Here is a 13,596-nt window from a genome sequence, read left to right on the forward strand (position 1 = left end):
ACTCCTGGTCAGATATCATACGTGGCACCACACGAACAGGGCACTCAAATGTTTTGGTCAAAAGAAACATTCAAAAAGACGTAACATTTGGCCATTCTAATTTCTTGATTTCAGGTGGCAAGCTTGTAATGATCTGGTCCGAGACAGTCATCATTTTCTATAAAGTGGTTTCTTGATGATAGCTCACCCACTCTCTACTTGCAATAATAGGATTGAATCAATTTACCCATCTGTCATCTGTTGCAAAGAAATCTTTTCTTCATGAAAGCGCAACAAGGGTAAAGAAGAAAAGCTAAAACGGAAGTGAAAATGATAATATGAACAATACATTTCAATGCCAAAGAATACACAAAAAGCATTGAATTACAACTCCATTCACTTGAGTCACTGAGCATTACTCTTCAATGGCAAACCAGAAACTGAAGGAAGACGACCCGTTGAAGCAGTTCTTCCAATAGAATTTAGAGTGAAACTAACCAAGTGAAAGGGTGAAACCACGTCTCACTTTGAAGCACTATCTATTGTTATCCAGAAATAAGTTAAAGCAAACAGTGAAAAATAACTAAACATGCAGAGAGCAGCAAGGGCTAATTACTCACCAAGATCCCTTATACAACTCAGTAGTAAAAACATACAATGAAAGTTCATGCAAGGAAGCTCACTCGGGAATTTTCATTTTTGCAATTGATTATCTGCATTTCAACAAGATTCAAGTAAACAACAGTAGATTTGATCTATTTAATCAAATACCATGCCAGCTCACCTGGTTCTTGAGTTCCCAAGCGTAAGCTCTAGATCGTCTGATCCACATTCTTCATGGATCCTCTCTCCTTCCCATGGCTTCACTAGACCAGTTGCATTACATCGGAATGCAAACTCATCTGAAATCTCGGCCATGGGAATATCAGCTGTATGATCAGAGCCAGCTGCAATGGCAGGTGAACATGTACCACTTTGACCTGGAGTCCACATGCGGGATCCACCATTGGATCCACCACCAGCTAAAGCCTCTTCCTTGAAGCCAAATGGGTTGGAGGCAACTAGGCTGAATGTGGGAGACGTTGGACCGCCTTGTGGTATTCGAATCCCCCTAAACCATTCTGGATCGGGAACAATTTGGCGGCCAGGACTTGGTGGAGTTGAAGATGGCAAGAAGGAGTAGTGCTGCCCACCCCAGCCTGGGCGGATAGATTGGTCTTCCCAGTCAGCTTTTATTCGAGCGGTTCGAGCTGTTGGAGAGCTCAAAGGAGGAGTAACAGGAGCACTTATGGAGCCACCATGGAGGTAGAGATGAGGAAGCTTAGAGGAGGAAGCTGATGAAGATGCCGATGAGAGGTTTTTGAGCCATGGTATGAGGGAATTGCAATCCATATTGGCATTAGCAGCATATGAGGATGAAGCTGGACTGGGAAAGGAAGAGGATCCAGGACTTGGGTTGTAGGACGCACAAGGGCTAGGGTGGTACGAGGAGCATGGACTTGTTGTTGCAGAAACACCAAGAATGTCCATGCGTTCTACAGGTTTGCATCCCTAAAAAAAGAAAAAAAACAATGAAACCAGGGGCTTGGAAAAAACATCAACGAAGTCATAAAAAGTTCACCACAGATCACTTGACGAAGTGGTACTGGTAAGGCTATTGCAAAGAATATGCCAAACAATAACAAAAACAAGTAGCATTATTTTGATGAAAAATTATATTTTTCCAGTCTTACAAGCCTATCCTCGTTGCATGCCAGTATCCAATTTAAGAACAGTGCCTAAAGTTTCAACCATACTAGTAACAGGGACGAGTCACTTTCCAATGGCATTTGACAAAGCAGTATCAGGATGCAAAGATAGGAGCTCTAACACGTGTCTACAACTGAAGAAGGCATAAAATGACCAAAGCAGCTGGGAAATATGGCATGGAACTGGAAGTGAATTTAGAGAAATATTAAGCCAGCAAGTTTACGTATAGATAAACAATTAAAACCTGAGAGTGGATGAAGGATAAATATCCATATTTTTTAAAAACATTTAACAAATTCACTTCTGACAGGTCATTTCTTCACAAGATACAGATATTACTCTCATCAATCACCATAAATTTCCTCTATAATCCACTACTGCATCCTTCCCAATGCTTCATTCCTCTAGATTATATCATATAGACGGGGAGACAATTTTGCCGTCTTTTTTCCCCTGGACTTACCCACCCTACATCTGGATGAATGAGTTTTAGCTCAGGAAATACCATTATTCTTGTATTTCTTGTTAAAGAATTATAAAAATTATATTTGAAGATCTTATCTAATCGGTTTTCATTTTAAAAGGAGATCACCTGACAATCTTTAACATTCCTTAAAACGACCCGCATACCCAAGAAAACAAGTATTTTGACAATCTCCAAGCCTAACAGACATTATTTACTAGACTTGCGTAAATTTATTCTCAACTTGATGAACAATAATTGAACTCCAGTGGAACTCAACAAAAGAAGCAGCAACACTATCACCAGCAGAAACACCTCCCAAATGGGAAACTGAAAGAAGGGTCTGCATTTCTATTGGCAAGGAACTAAAGCAACTCAAACAAATCTATGAAGAGAGCCCCAGACCCCTACAGTCAAGATGACCCTTTATCATCCATCCACATGCTACGGCTCTCATGTTGTTTTCAAGGGCATTATGGTCTTCTTAGGAGGTCTGTGCTGCTGCTCCATGTTCTCTCTAACAGACCAAAGTGAGTCTTAAAGTTTGTTGGCAAAAGAAGGAAAGAAGAAAGAAAAGAGAGAATCTTGCGGTTCACGCGAGAAAGCAAAAACACTGACATCACCCAGACTAAAAAAGGAAACAAGATCGTTAAAGCAGTGCTGACCGGATCCAACGTACGCCGGTGGACACCGCACTCATACAAAAGGCAGCCAATAAAACACAAGGCTGACGATCTAACGTGCGCTGGAGATAAACCCCAGAAAGGCGATACAAAAAAATCAGCAAACGAATCTAACCCCACTGATCACACCAGCTTTAGAGAGAAGAAGAAAAATACCACAGTAACGCCACCGCTACGGCAACAGAAACCGGCGCATGTTAGCATGCAATGTCAAGCTTATGTTAATATGCGCCACAACTAGCCCCACCCAGTTAACACCTAAAGTAACCACTGCCAAGCTAGCTTAAGCAAAATTTAGCAATAATCATGAAATGCAGGAGCTGGGTTCATAGTATTTTTGTGATTTCCAACGCTTATTGTGATAACAGAGTCATGAATGATTCTAAAATGCACAGAGAGGACAGTAATGCGATTAAACAGACAAAACTAATCAAACTAGAAGTAACCCAGAATTCATGTTCAAGTAATACGAAAATTAATCACTTCTCTTTTTTTGTTTCTTCATTAAACGAAATTAAAACACGAAAACTGTTAATTTTTCAGGTTTTGGCTACCTAAAAGCCTAAAACCAAAGTTAAGCAGAAACACAACGGGAAGATAAGTCCCAGGGCTCAATCTAGGCTGCCGGCCAAGATGAAGATGAAATAGATGGTGAATAAACGAGTAAATAGTAAAGTACCTTACGGAAAGTAGTGCCATCGGGCTCGACGGTCCAGCCAGCCTCATTGCAGAGGGCTTTAAGGACTTCATTATTGTCACAATGTTTTGGAAGCTTGTAGTTGCCATACATTCTTAGCCCAGAAAATATCTTTGCTGCAATGGCTCTTCTTCTCCTTTCTCTTCTCTTGTTGTTCTCTCTTTCTTTCCATGTTGGTAGTCTCGTACCTGAAGTCATACTTCTAGTCTATAACAAAATTGATCTACGAAGTGACTGGATTAGCAAGAAAGGAGCAAGATTCTATATGGGTGGTACTTGGATAACCGAACAAGACTCAGTAAAACTGAGAGTTCAAATTTTTCGGACTAAAATTTTGTTGTGGAAGTCTGGTTTTTAAATAAAAAAAAGTGTGTTCAATGAGGACTGGAATAAGTAGATAATGATGAGAAATCATGAAAGCTGCAATTTTTTAGGGACCTAAAAACGAAAGAAACCTGTTATGGTTTGAATGAGAGCAATTGGAATTGGTAAAGGATAACTGGTCAGATCAGATCCATTTGAATATAGATTTTAGAAGGTGGTCATGAAACTGGAGGTGATGTTTTTTTGGTTGAACTCGGGAAGAAGCAAAACCTGAAGAAATCATCAGGTGAACTGTCAGCTAAATATGATGGAGCTGGGTGCTTACTGCTTACTACTATTAGTCCTTGTTGATGTTTTATCTACGAATTTGCCACTGACATTAGATGTAATTTTCAAAATAGATATGGTTATGCAATTGAGAAGCAAAACCTTATAAATACTCTCTTAAAATCAAGAAAATAAACTGAAAAAAAAAAAAGAGAGAGAAATCAATAAAAAATATAAGTGTAGAGGTTCAAAAAGCCTAAATAACTTGTTAGATTTCTCGAAACACATACATAGCGGAAACGATAAATTAAAATTTTTTCAGGACTCCTAAAAATCATGTTAGACAAATTTAGAATTGTTTAGAGTTTGTGAAAATTACTTGAAGAGTAAATATTCTTTTCAGTTTCGAATAATTTCTTCAAGGCTTGTTGTCGCAAATCACAAGTCTTTCAAATGTCCGATTGGGTTTCTCGAAACACATTCACGTAGCGAGAACAATAAATTTAAAATTTTTCAAGAGTCTAAAAAATCTTGTTAAACAGATCTAAAGTTGTTTAGGCTCTATGAGAAGATTACCTGAAGAGCAGAAGTTCTTTTCGGCTTTGAATAACATCTTTAAGGCTAATTATTGCAAATCACAAGCTATTCAAATTTCAAGACTCTAACGGTAATCCACACGAATCACTAGTGAAAAATCTCGTAAAAGAAAGGGATTTCTATATCTTAGAGTGTCATCTCTCTTCTTCTTTTTTTTTTTTTTTTTTTTGTGTTTTAAGTGTTTTTATATTGTACTCCACTTACATTCTCTTAGAAAATAAGAAGCATGATATTCTATTTATAGGAAAACCTAAAAATAATATAAATGACAAAACATTAATTTTTTCCTTAAAGAATATCATATATATTATTTTAGAAAATTATTTAATAAGTCCTTACTTGATTTTTTCTATGTTTAGATTGCAATCCCTTGTATTAATTACATTTTAGTCCTTAATTTCTAAAATTTATTTACAATCAAGTAACACTTGATTAACTAATGTATGATTTATTAGTTTTTTTAATAAGTTGGCTCAAATATAAGTCACAATTCTAAGTAAAATAAAATTAAATAAATAAAAATTTTAATTTATTATCAATTCAAAAATTGATTAACTTATATTTGAAGATCAAGTACAATGTCTAATAACCTATCATGATCCCTTAAATATTTAGAAATTCATAAGTAATTTGACTTAACATTTCAATGATCAATTTCTTAGTGTAATCATTATTCTCTTAAGAATGTTTTGATTTAGATATTATAGTATATAATATATCTGCTTTGTTAAATCGTTATAGTTCTCAACATTATAGTAATTAATTCTTTGAATAAGATTTTAAAACTCTTTTCAAAATTCATTCCATCTTGGCTAAGGATTTCACAATCAATACTATTTGAGAATAAATTGAACATTTTTTTTAATTCACCTAGGGTAATGAATTGTTTCTTCATTGCTCAAATACCTTCATATAGTTTATGTTATACCTAATATATGTCTGTTTGTAACCCTTGATTAGGACAACATCTGGTCAGGATCAAAACATAACACTATCTATATAAGATAACTTAATGATTTTAAGTTTAAAGATCATTTACACAACTATCACATGAGTCTTTCCATTGACATAGGTAATTTCTTCTTACGGAATTCTTTTGTTGGTCAAATCAATATACATGTCATATGACAAGTATACACATATTAGTTCTAGGTATCCCTTATATCTCAGTTTATGAGAGCAATTGCTTTTTTTTTTTTTCATAAAGGAAAAAATATAATATGTATTAATCTCAACAACTCTAATTAATGTCCAATCTTAATAGAACATTGACATAAAGGCATTTAGGAACAATAATTTACTCTATGGACTTTATCTTTACTCTTGATTTATTAATTAAACATTAAATTTATTAATTTAATATAATTGAATATTAAAGATAAAGAAAGCTTTTATTAATAATCAATACATTTTATATGAATAAAATCAATGCTACGTGTAACCAACCGATTGATTATAGGGTATATTCACTAATATAATTCACAAATAAATAAAAATGATAATAAATAAATAATCCTACAATCTCTTGTTGAGAACCTAAGTTGAACATTCAGAAAAACACGTAAATATAAGCTTTCTAAAACAGTAAATGCTTGGAGAATCTTTTTATCAAAAACATAACAAATTTGGCCAATAAATAGCCTTACAAAGAAAACTGAAACTGGAAATATGCAGCCCACACTTTTAGTCCTAGAAATGTGGTACACAACTAAGAGAGAATCACATCAAATAACTTATTCCTAAAAAATAGGACTTATTAACAATAATTGAAACAACCCTGCAAACAAGAACAACTAACCCTTATAGCTAGGAAATCTTAAAAACTTCAACATCCTCCCTTAAACTGAATGCTATCAGCAATCAGTTTATATCCATGAGTTGATATACACCAAATAATTCCCTCAAGTTCTGAAACATGTCCAACTTCAAAGGCTTGGTCATAATGCCTGCCACATGTTCTTGTGAAGAACACTGGATCAATTCCATGACTTCATCCTTAATGAGCTATCGAAGAAAATGGAACCAAGCATTTATGTGCTATGCCCATGCAACACTAGATTCTTTGAAAGCTTAATAGTAGAACTATTATCATAATAAATTGTTGTGGACTTTTGTGGTTCATGATTGAGCTGCTACAAGATCCTTCTTAACCAAACTGCTTGACATGCACTAAATATAGCAACTATAAACTCAGCTTCGATGGTAGATAAAGTGACTACAGGTTGTTTCTTCAAGGACCATGAAACTGCTCCTGAACTTAACATAAAAACATACCTAGAAGTACTCTTCCTATCATCCTGATCTCTAGCATAATCATTTTCAGTGTACCCAATGAGCTCTTCTTTTCCTCTATTCCTATAGAATAACCTAAAATTCACATTGCCCTTCAAGTATCGCAACACTATTTTTGCAATGTTAAGATACAACTCAGTAGGTCGTTCCATGAACCTGCTAATTAAACTGATATCATACATCATATTTGGTCGCGTTGTCGTTAAGTATATAAGGCTGCCCATAATTCATTTGACACATACTGTTGTCAACTTCTATTCCCCCTTCATACTTCATCATTTTAAACCCAAGAACAATAGGATTATAAACTGCATTACATTGACTCATATTAAACCTTTCCAACACTTCTTAAGTATATTTCCATTGACTAATAGAGATGCCTTCTGACGTTTGAAGCACTTCTAAGCCAAGAAAGTAACTCATTCTCCTAAAATTAGTCATATCAAACTCAGTCATCATAAAATGCTTGAATTTTCTGAACATAGATTCATCATTCCCCGTGAATATAAGATCATCCACATAAAGACATACAATTAACATTTTACCTCTATCCATTCTTTTGACAAACAAAGTGTGTTCATGTGGACACTTCTCGAAACCTTCTTTCAAGAAATAGGAATTAATACGGTTGTACCAGGCTTGAGGAGCCTATTTAAAACTGTATAAAGCCTTATTAAGCTTATATACCTTATGCACATGCCCCTTTTGTTCATAGCCTAGAGGTTGTACAACGAACACATCTTCATTGAATTCACCGTGTAGAAAAGTTGATTTGACATCTAACTGAAAAACAGTCTAACCATGCTAAAATATAATTGAAAGAATGACACGAACTGTATCCAAATGAGTCACAGGTGTAAATACTTCTACATAATCGATCCCTTATTGTTGACTATACCCTTTTGTAACCAAACAAGCTTTGTACTTATCCACTTCACCTTTCTTGCTAAGTTTTGTTTTATACATCCATTTAACCCCAATGTTTTTCCTTTTGGTGGCACTTCTATCAACTCCCATGTGTTATTCCTCTTTATCGCAGCAATTTATGCATCCATTGCTTTCTTTCATTTGTCACTTTGCACAACCAGTATGCATAAGTAATGAGATCAAGCTTGATAAATAAAACTAAATGTGTCTGACCTTCCTTCTCGAAGAGATTAACGTGACTCATATAGTCGTTCATCCAAATAGGCGGTCTATGAACACGTCCTGCAGTGGCAATCGTGTCAGGTAGGTCATTATGAACAGGTTCCTCGCTTTTTAGAGTTTTCTCATAAGTTGCAAATTCTGCTACATTGTTATCATTTTTTGGATCTGCGTGTTTAGTTATTTCCAACTTAAGATCAGCCATGAGTGATTCTTGATGATTGGTATTTCAATTCCAAGCTTTATCTTCTTCAAAAATAACATCACAACTTACCATTATCGTCTTAGAAACTAGATCGAAAAGACAATAAGCTTTGGATTCCTCATTCACTCCTAGTAGAATGCACTTCATACTTCTATCATCAAATTTAATCCTCTTGCCGTCAGGAATATGGATGCGTGCTAAACATCCAAAAACCCTGAAGTGCTTCACTGATGGTTTAAAGCCACTCCAAGCTTCTTCTAGCGTTATGTTTCTCAGTGCAAAAGTTGGACTTCTATTCAAAGCATAAATGGTCCAGTTGACTGCTTCTGGCCAAAACATTCTTGAAATTTTCTTCTCTATAAGCATGCTTCGAACCATGTTCATAATAGTTCGATTGTTCCTCTCCACAACACCATTCTATTGGGGAGTATAGGAAGTTGTTAACTACATTTGAATGCCATTTATTTTGCAAAAATCTGTGAACTCGAATGAAGTGAACTCAACCCCACGATCTGTATGCAGGCCCCGTATACTTAAACTGGTTTCCTTTTCAACCTTAGCTTTGAAACTTTTAAAAGTGTGAAGAGCTTCTTATTTCTCAACCAAGTAATACACTCATAATTTTCTATTATAGTCATCAATGAAGGAGATGAGATACCTTTTCTTACTGTTTGAGATTGGATTAATTGGCCTACATATGTCTGTATGTACAAGTTGAAGAATCTGAGATGCCCTCCAAGTACTTTTCTTTGGAAATGGATCTCGTTGTTGTTTTCCCACCAAACACTCTTCATAAACTCTTGTTTGTGCTTGGAATTTTAGTAAGCCTTTCACCATATTCTTTTGTTGAAGGATTTTGAAGTCGCTCCAACCCAAATACTCATATCTGCAATGCGATATATGAGATTGATCTTCTGTAATAGTGGTGAAACACTTCTGTCCTTGTGATTGTGTGTGAGCCAATAAGATAAAAATTCCATTTGCTGCCATTGCGGTCTCCCAGATCAATCTTCTATCTGTATGATAAATCATGTACTTGCCATGTTTGATAATAAAAACAAGACCCTTCTCCTGCAATTGTCCAATGCTTAGTAAATTATTCTGCAAATCTAGTATATTAAATACTCCAGTGATGACTTGCGTGATTTCATTGACTTCCATACGGACATTTCCCTTTCATAGCATAACCAAACTTGAGTTGTTCCCCAACTCCACAGATTTCCTGAAAGTATCATCCAAATCCGTGAACATCTCCTTCTTGCCACACATGTGATTGCTGCAACCCCAGGAACCATAATTCTTCTCTGTCAACCTCTTTGATATTCACATAAACCATTAATAGCATTTATTCACTGGTTTCTGTGTAAAATCATCTAGAATCCTTCTCTTTCTTAGGACATTCCCACTGAAAATGCCCAAAGTCATGATAGTTGTAACATTCGATGGTAGACTTGTCAAAAATATTCATACCCTCCTTTTCCTCTGAAATTGTTGTATCCACCTCGCCCCCCTTGTTTGACATCATGAGTGACCTTTAGAGCGTGCTCTTCCACTGTATGTTTTCCCATCCTCTGTTCGTGTACCAATAAGCTGCTTTGCAATTCATCGATGGACAAAATGTTTAGATCATTTGACTCTTCAATGGAGCAAACCAAATAGTCAAATTTAGTTGTTATGGATCTTAAAATCTTTTCAATGATCACCATATCTTCCATCTTTTCTCCACGAATCCGCATCTTTTTGGCTATGGTGAGAGTTCATGCAAAGTATTCATTCACGGATTCCCTTTTTCTTCATATGTAGAATTTCAACCTCTTTGCAAAGAGCTTGAAATTATGAATGTTTGACACGTGTTGTGCCTGGGTACTTCTGCTTCAATGAGTCCTAGATGTCTTTTGTAGTATCTTTCTTCAATATCGTCTCCGGGATTGATTGATCAATGGCCTAAAACAAGTACTCCTTTAGTTTCATTCTTCTGTTCTTGTATGAGATTGTCCTCATCTGCTACAGCAGGAATTCCAGTCTCCACCAAACTCCAATATCATAGTGTCCATTAAACTTTGGAATTGCAGGTTGCACAAAACTACTTTCAGTCACCATGACGTCATTGTTAATCAATGAAAATAGCTTCACTCAACCAGGTTCTGATACCAGATGTTGGGAACCTAAGTTGAACACTCAGGAAAAACTTGTAAATATAAGTTTACTAGAACAATAAATGCTTGAAGAATCTTCTTATCGAAAATAGAACAACTCTAGCCAATAAATAGCCTTACAAAGAAAATTGAAACTTAAAATATGCAATCCACACTTTAATCCTAGAAACGTGGTACATGAATAAGTCAAAATCACATCAAATAACTTATTGCTAAAGAATAAGACTTATTAACAATAACTAAAACAACCCTGCAACAAGGACAACTAACCTTTACAACTAGAAAATCTTAACAACTTCAACATCTCTTACCACTTGTATAAAAGATTCTTATCACTTATAATTTATACCCATTATTATAAGAAATAATTAGATATACATTATTCATCACCTCATCCATATAGTACACCAATGAATAAGTAATATATTAAAAAAGTTTATATACCACCCATACATTATTATACATTATTATGTTGAAACCACCACAAATTTTTCAATATGTATCTTATAATATTTTTTGAAAATTTTTTATTATTACTTATTAATAATTTATTTTTATTTTTTCATAGTCATTTTGAAGGTCATGACACCCTAAATTTTAATTTTATTTCTCTTTTATCACATATCATTGATATATGATGCACAATTTAATGTAATTTTGTTATGAAACTTTTGGATGTATTATAATATTAATAAATAAATTAATGGTCATGAGAAATAAATCCAACCTTATATTTTATTTTTTTTTATAAATCAGGTTAAAAAACCTCATTTTTGATTATCTATAAAGAAGAATAAAAAAGAAAAATAAGAAAAGAAAAAGGTAACATAAACCTTTAATGAGGAAAGTAACTACCAATTTAAATAATTAAAGAAACCTTCAATAATTTGTTTTAATTACAAGCATTTCAAGACCTTAACATTAAACACCCGCGTATACCAGTGATGTTTCGAAGGGGCATATTTGACATTTAGGAATATCAACGGCCAAATCCAACACGCCAACGGTTACCTAGTCCACTCAAGCCTGACCAACAGCCATGATTCTCTCCACGTGGCGATGTCATCGTTGTTATTGAGTAACCGTCTCTGTCTAAGACCATCCAATGAGAGGCTACAAGGCTTTCGCACGTGTCAGTAATCGGTGCACCTGTCAAAACCTCACACCCTTGTGCCTTGGTAGAGGAGGTTAATCTTGGTGTGCATGCGCCTACATTAGAAGATGATGCGGATGCGCACCTCGCTGTTCACGTGACAAGATGAGCTATGGCGTGATCAAAGTGGGGCCCTATTGTATAAAAATTGTTGAACGACGCGCATAAAAAGAAGAATGAAAATGAGTTGCCAATCACGTGTCTGCTGGGCTCTACCTCAACAGTACAAAACTATCACCTTTGTAATTAAATGATGGTGATAAATAATTGCTTCAGTCATCAGCATCCAACTGTCAAAAATACTTTTTTAACGTAATATCGAATATACAATCTAAACTTGAATTATAAATTAGAATCATAAAATCATAAAAATATAAATAAAATATTAACTAATTATATATTAATAATTCCGATCAAGTAGTAATTAACAATATAACACAATTAAAATAAAAATAAAATAAATAATAGAAAAGTCCAAACATCTTTATTTTATTTACATTGATTTCTCTACTTCTTGGACAAATCAACCCATTTACTTCGTCATTTACAATAAACAAGTTCTTTTAAATTTTGATAGACCATTTAATTTGAATTACTCCAAGGATCAAACATGTCAATCTATAGCTTTTATTCTATATATTTGCCAGTTTAAACAGAGTAATATATCAATTAATATGTTAATGATTTGCATAAGAAATTGTGAAGAATGAATATATATTTTAATTTTACAGAAATGAAATCCACAAATAACTTGTATCATTAAAAAAATTATAGTCAAAATCAAGCCCTTGATTATCAAATTGCACAAGTTTTGTAAGATATTAATTTAAAACAACTAAAATGCATAATTTTATATGTTTTTCAAACTCGTAAAATAAATATGATTTTATCGAGTTTGAAAGATTTTATCGAGTTTGAACAATTTTACTAGTTTTTGAGTTTTAATTCGATTTGACATGTTAAATATACGTTGACTCGTAAAATCGTAAGATTTTAAGAGTCAACTAGCTTTTTTAACAATATTGCGTAAGATTTTAAGAATCAACTTGTTTTTTTGACAACATTGATCAGCATACCTGCATTTATAGTTATCATTTACAACTCGGGTTGATCCGGATAAATAACCAAGTTTTGAATTATTCATATTAATTTAGATCCACTCTGATTAATTTTAATTTTTTTAAATTAACCAGAGTGGATCTAAATTAATATGGTATATAAAAAAAGTTAAAAAACAATACATGTGTAAAATATGTATAGTGAACATATATATATATTAACAAGCTTCTAATTTTACATTGAAAAAAAAAATAATATTTATATAATAAACTTTAATATAAGATAGTAATCAATAATAAAAAAAAAATGATAGGCACTTTAATATAAAATAGTAATAAAATATGGTAGGCTCTCATGTGCATGAGGCTGTATCGAGTAAAAAAAAACATTTGATTGCCCTCTGTACATGCAAGACAATACTTTTGTTTTTTTTTTTTTTTCCTCCTTTAACTTGAACCCAATGCCCTTTTTGTCACAGGAATATTTTCCTCTAATGCTCTTGATTTAACTTCTCACTTTGCTAGGAAAAATAGTGGCATAATTCCGCGTCGTAATGTTCATGGGCATGCTGTCGAAAAATATTACCTTGCTATGCCTTCATTTAATTTTTCTGTTTATAAAGAAAATGTTCCCTCTTTGTTCCTTCCTCAGCCAATAGAGAAATGATACCTTGCTATGCCTTTAATTCTTTTCTTCTTTGCAAGAAAAGTTTTTGCTTTTAAGAAAAAAGAGTTTTTTTTTTTAGAGTTTTGTCAGGTTATCTAGATTACAAATTGACTTGATAGGTTATGCAAGTTTTATCAGGCTAATTACAAGTTTGATTTTT

At 33.9% G+C, this 13,596-nt stretch overlaps 1 protein-coding gene across 4 annotated transcripts; it reads right to left on the reverse strand.

Moving 5' to 3' along the window:
• Nucleotides 1–283: 283 nt before the first annotated feature.
• LOC118063594 (BES1/BZR1 homolog protein 4) lies at nt 284–4,187 on the reverse strand. Of its 4 annotated transcripts, XR_004689931.2 has the most exons (4): nt 3,554–4,187; nt 764–1,530; nt 600–692; nt 284–518 (listed from the first exon to the last, which is right to left on the reverse strand). XR_004689931.2 is itself a non-coding variant. In XM_035077669.2 (3 exons), exons 1-3 carry the CDS (start codon nt 3,767–3,769, stop codon nt 689–691), a joined length of 987 nt encoding a protein of 328 aa, XP_034933560.1. In that variant the 5' UTR covers nt 3,770–4,187; the 3' UTR covers nt 284–688. The 4 variants fall into 4 exon arrangements, 2 of the variants coding, with proteins under 2 accessions (XP_034933560.1, XP_034933561.1); XR_004689932.2 differs by having other exon boundaries at nt 600–1,530; XM_035077669.2 differs by having other exon boundaries at nt 284–692.
• Between the last annotated feature and the right edge of the window lie 9,409 nt (nt 4,188–13,596).

This window comes from Populus alba, chromosome 1 (genome assembly GCF_005239225.2).
Source record: "Populus alba chromosome 1, ASM523922v2, whole genome shotgun sequence".
NCBI lineage: Eukaryota > Viridiplantae > Streptophyta > Magnoliopsida > Malpighiales > Salicaceae > Populus > Populus alba.

What these genes read in the sequence shown, in the direction of transcription:
- LOC118063594 (XM_035077669.2), bottom strand. Translation starts at nt 3,769, where the DNA reads ATGACTTCAGGTACGAGACTACCAACATGGAAAGAAAGAGAGAACAAC. An exon ending in ATGGCACTACTTTCCGTAAG is followed by an intron (nt 1,531 to 3,553) that starts GTACTTTACTAT and finishes TTCTTTTTTTAG; the next exon opens with GGATGCAAACCTGTAGAACG.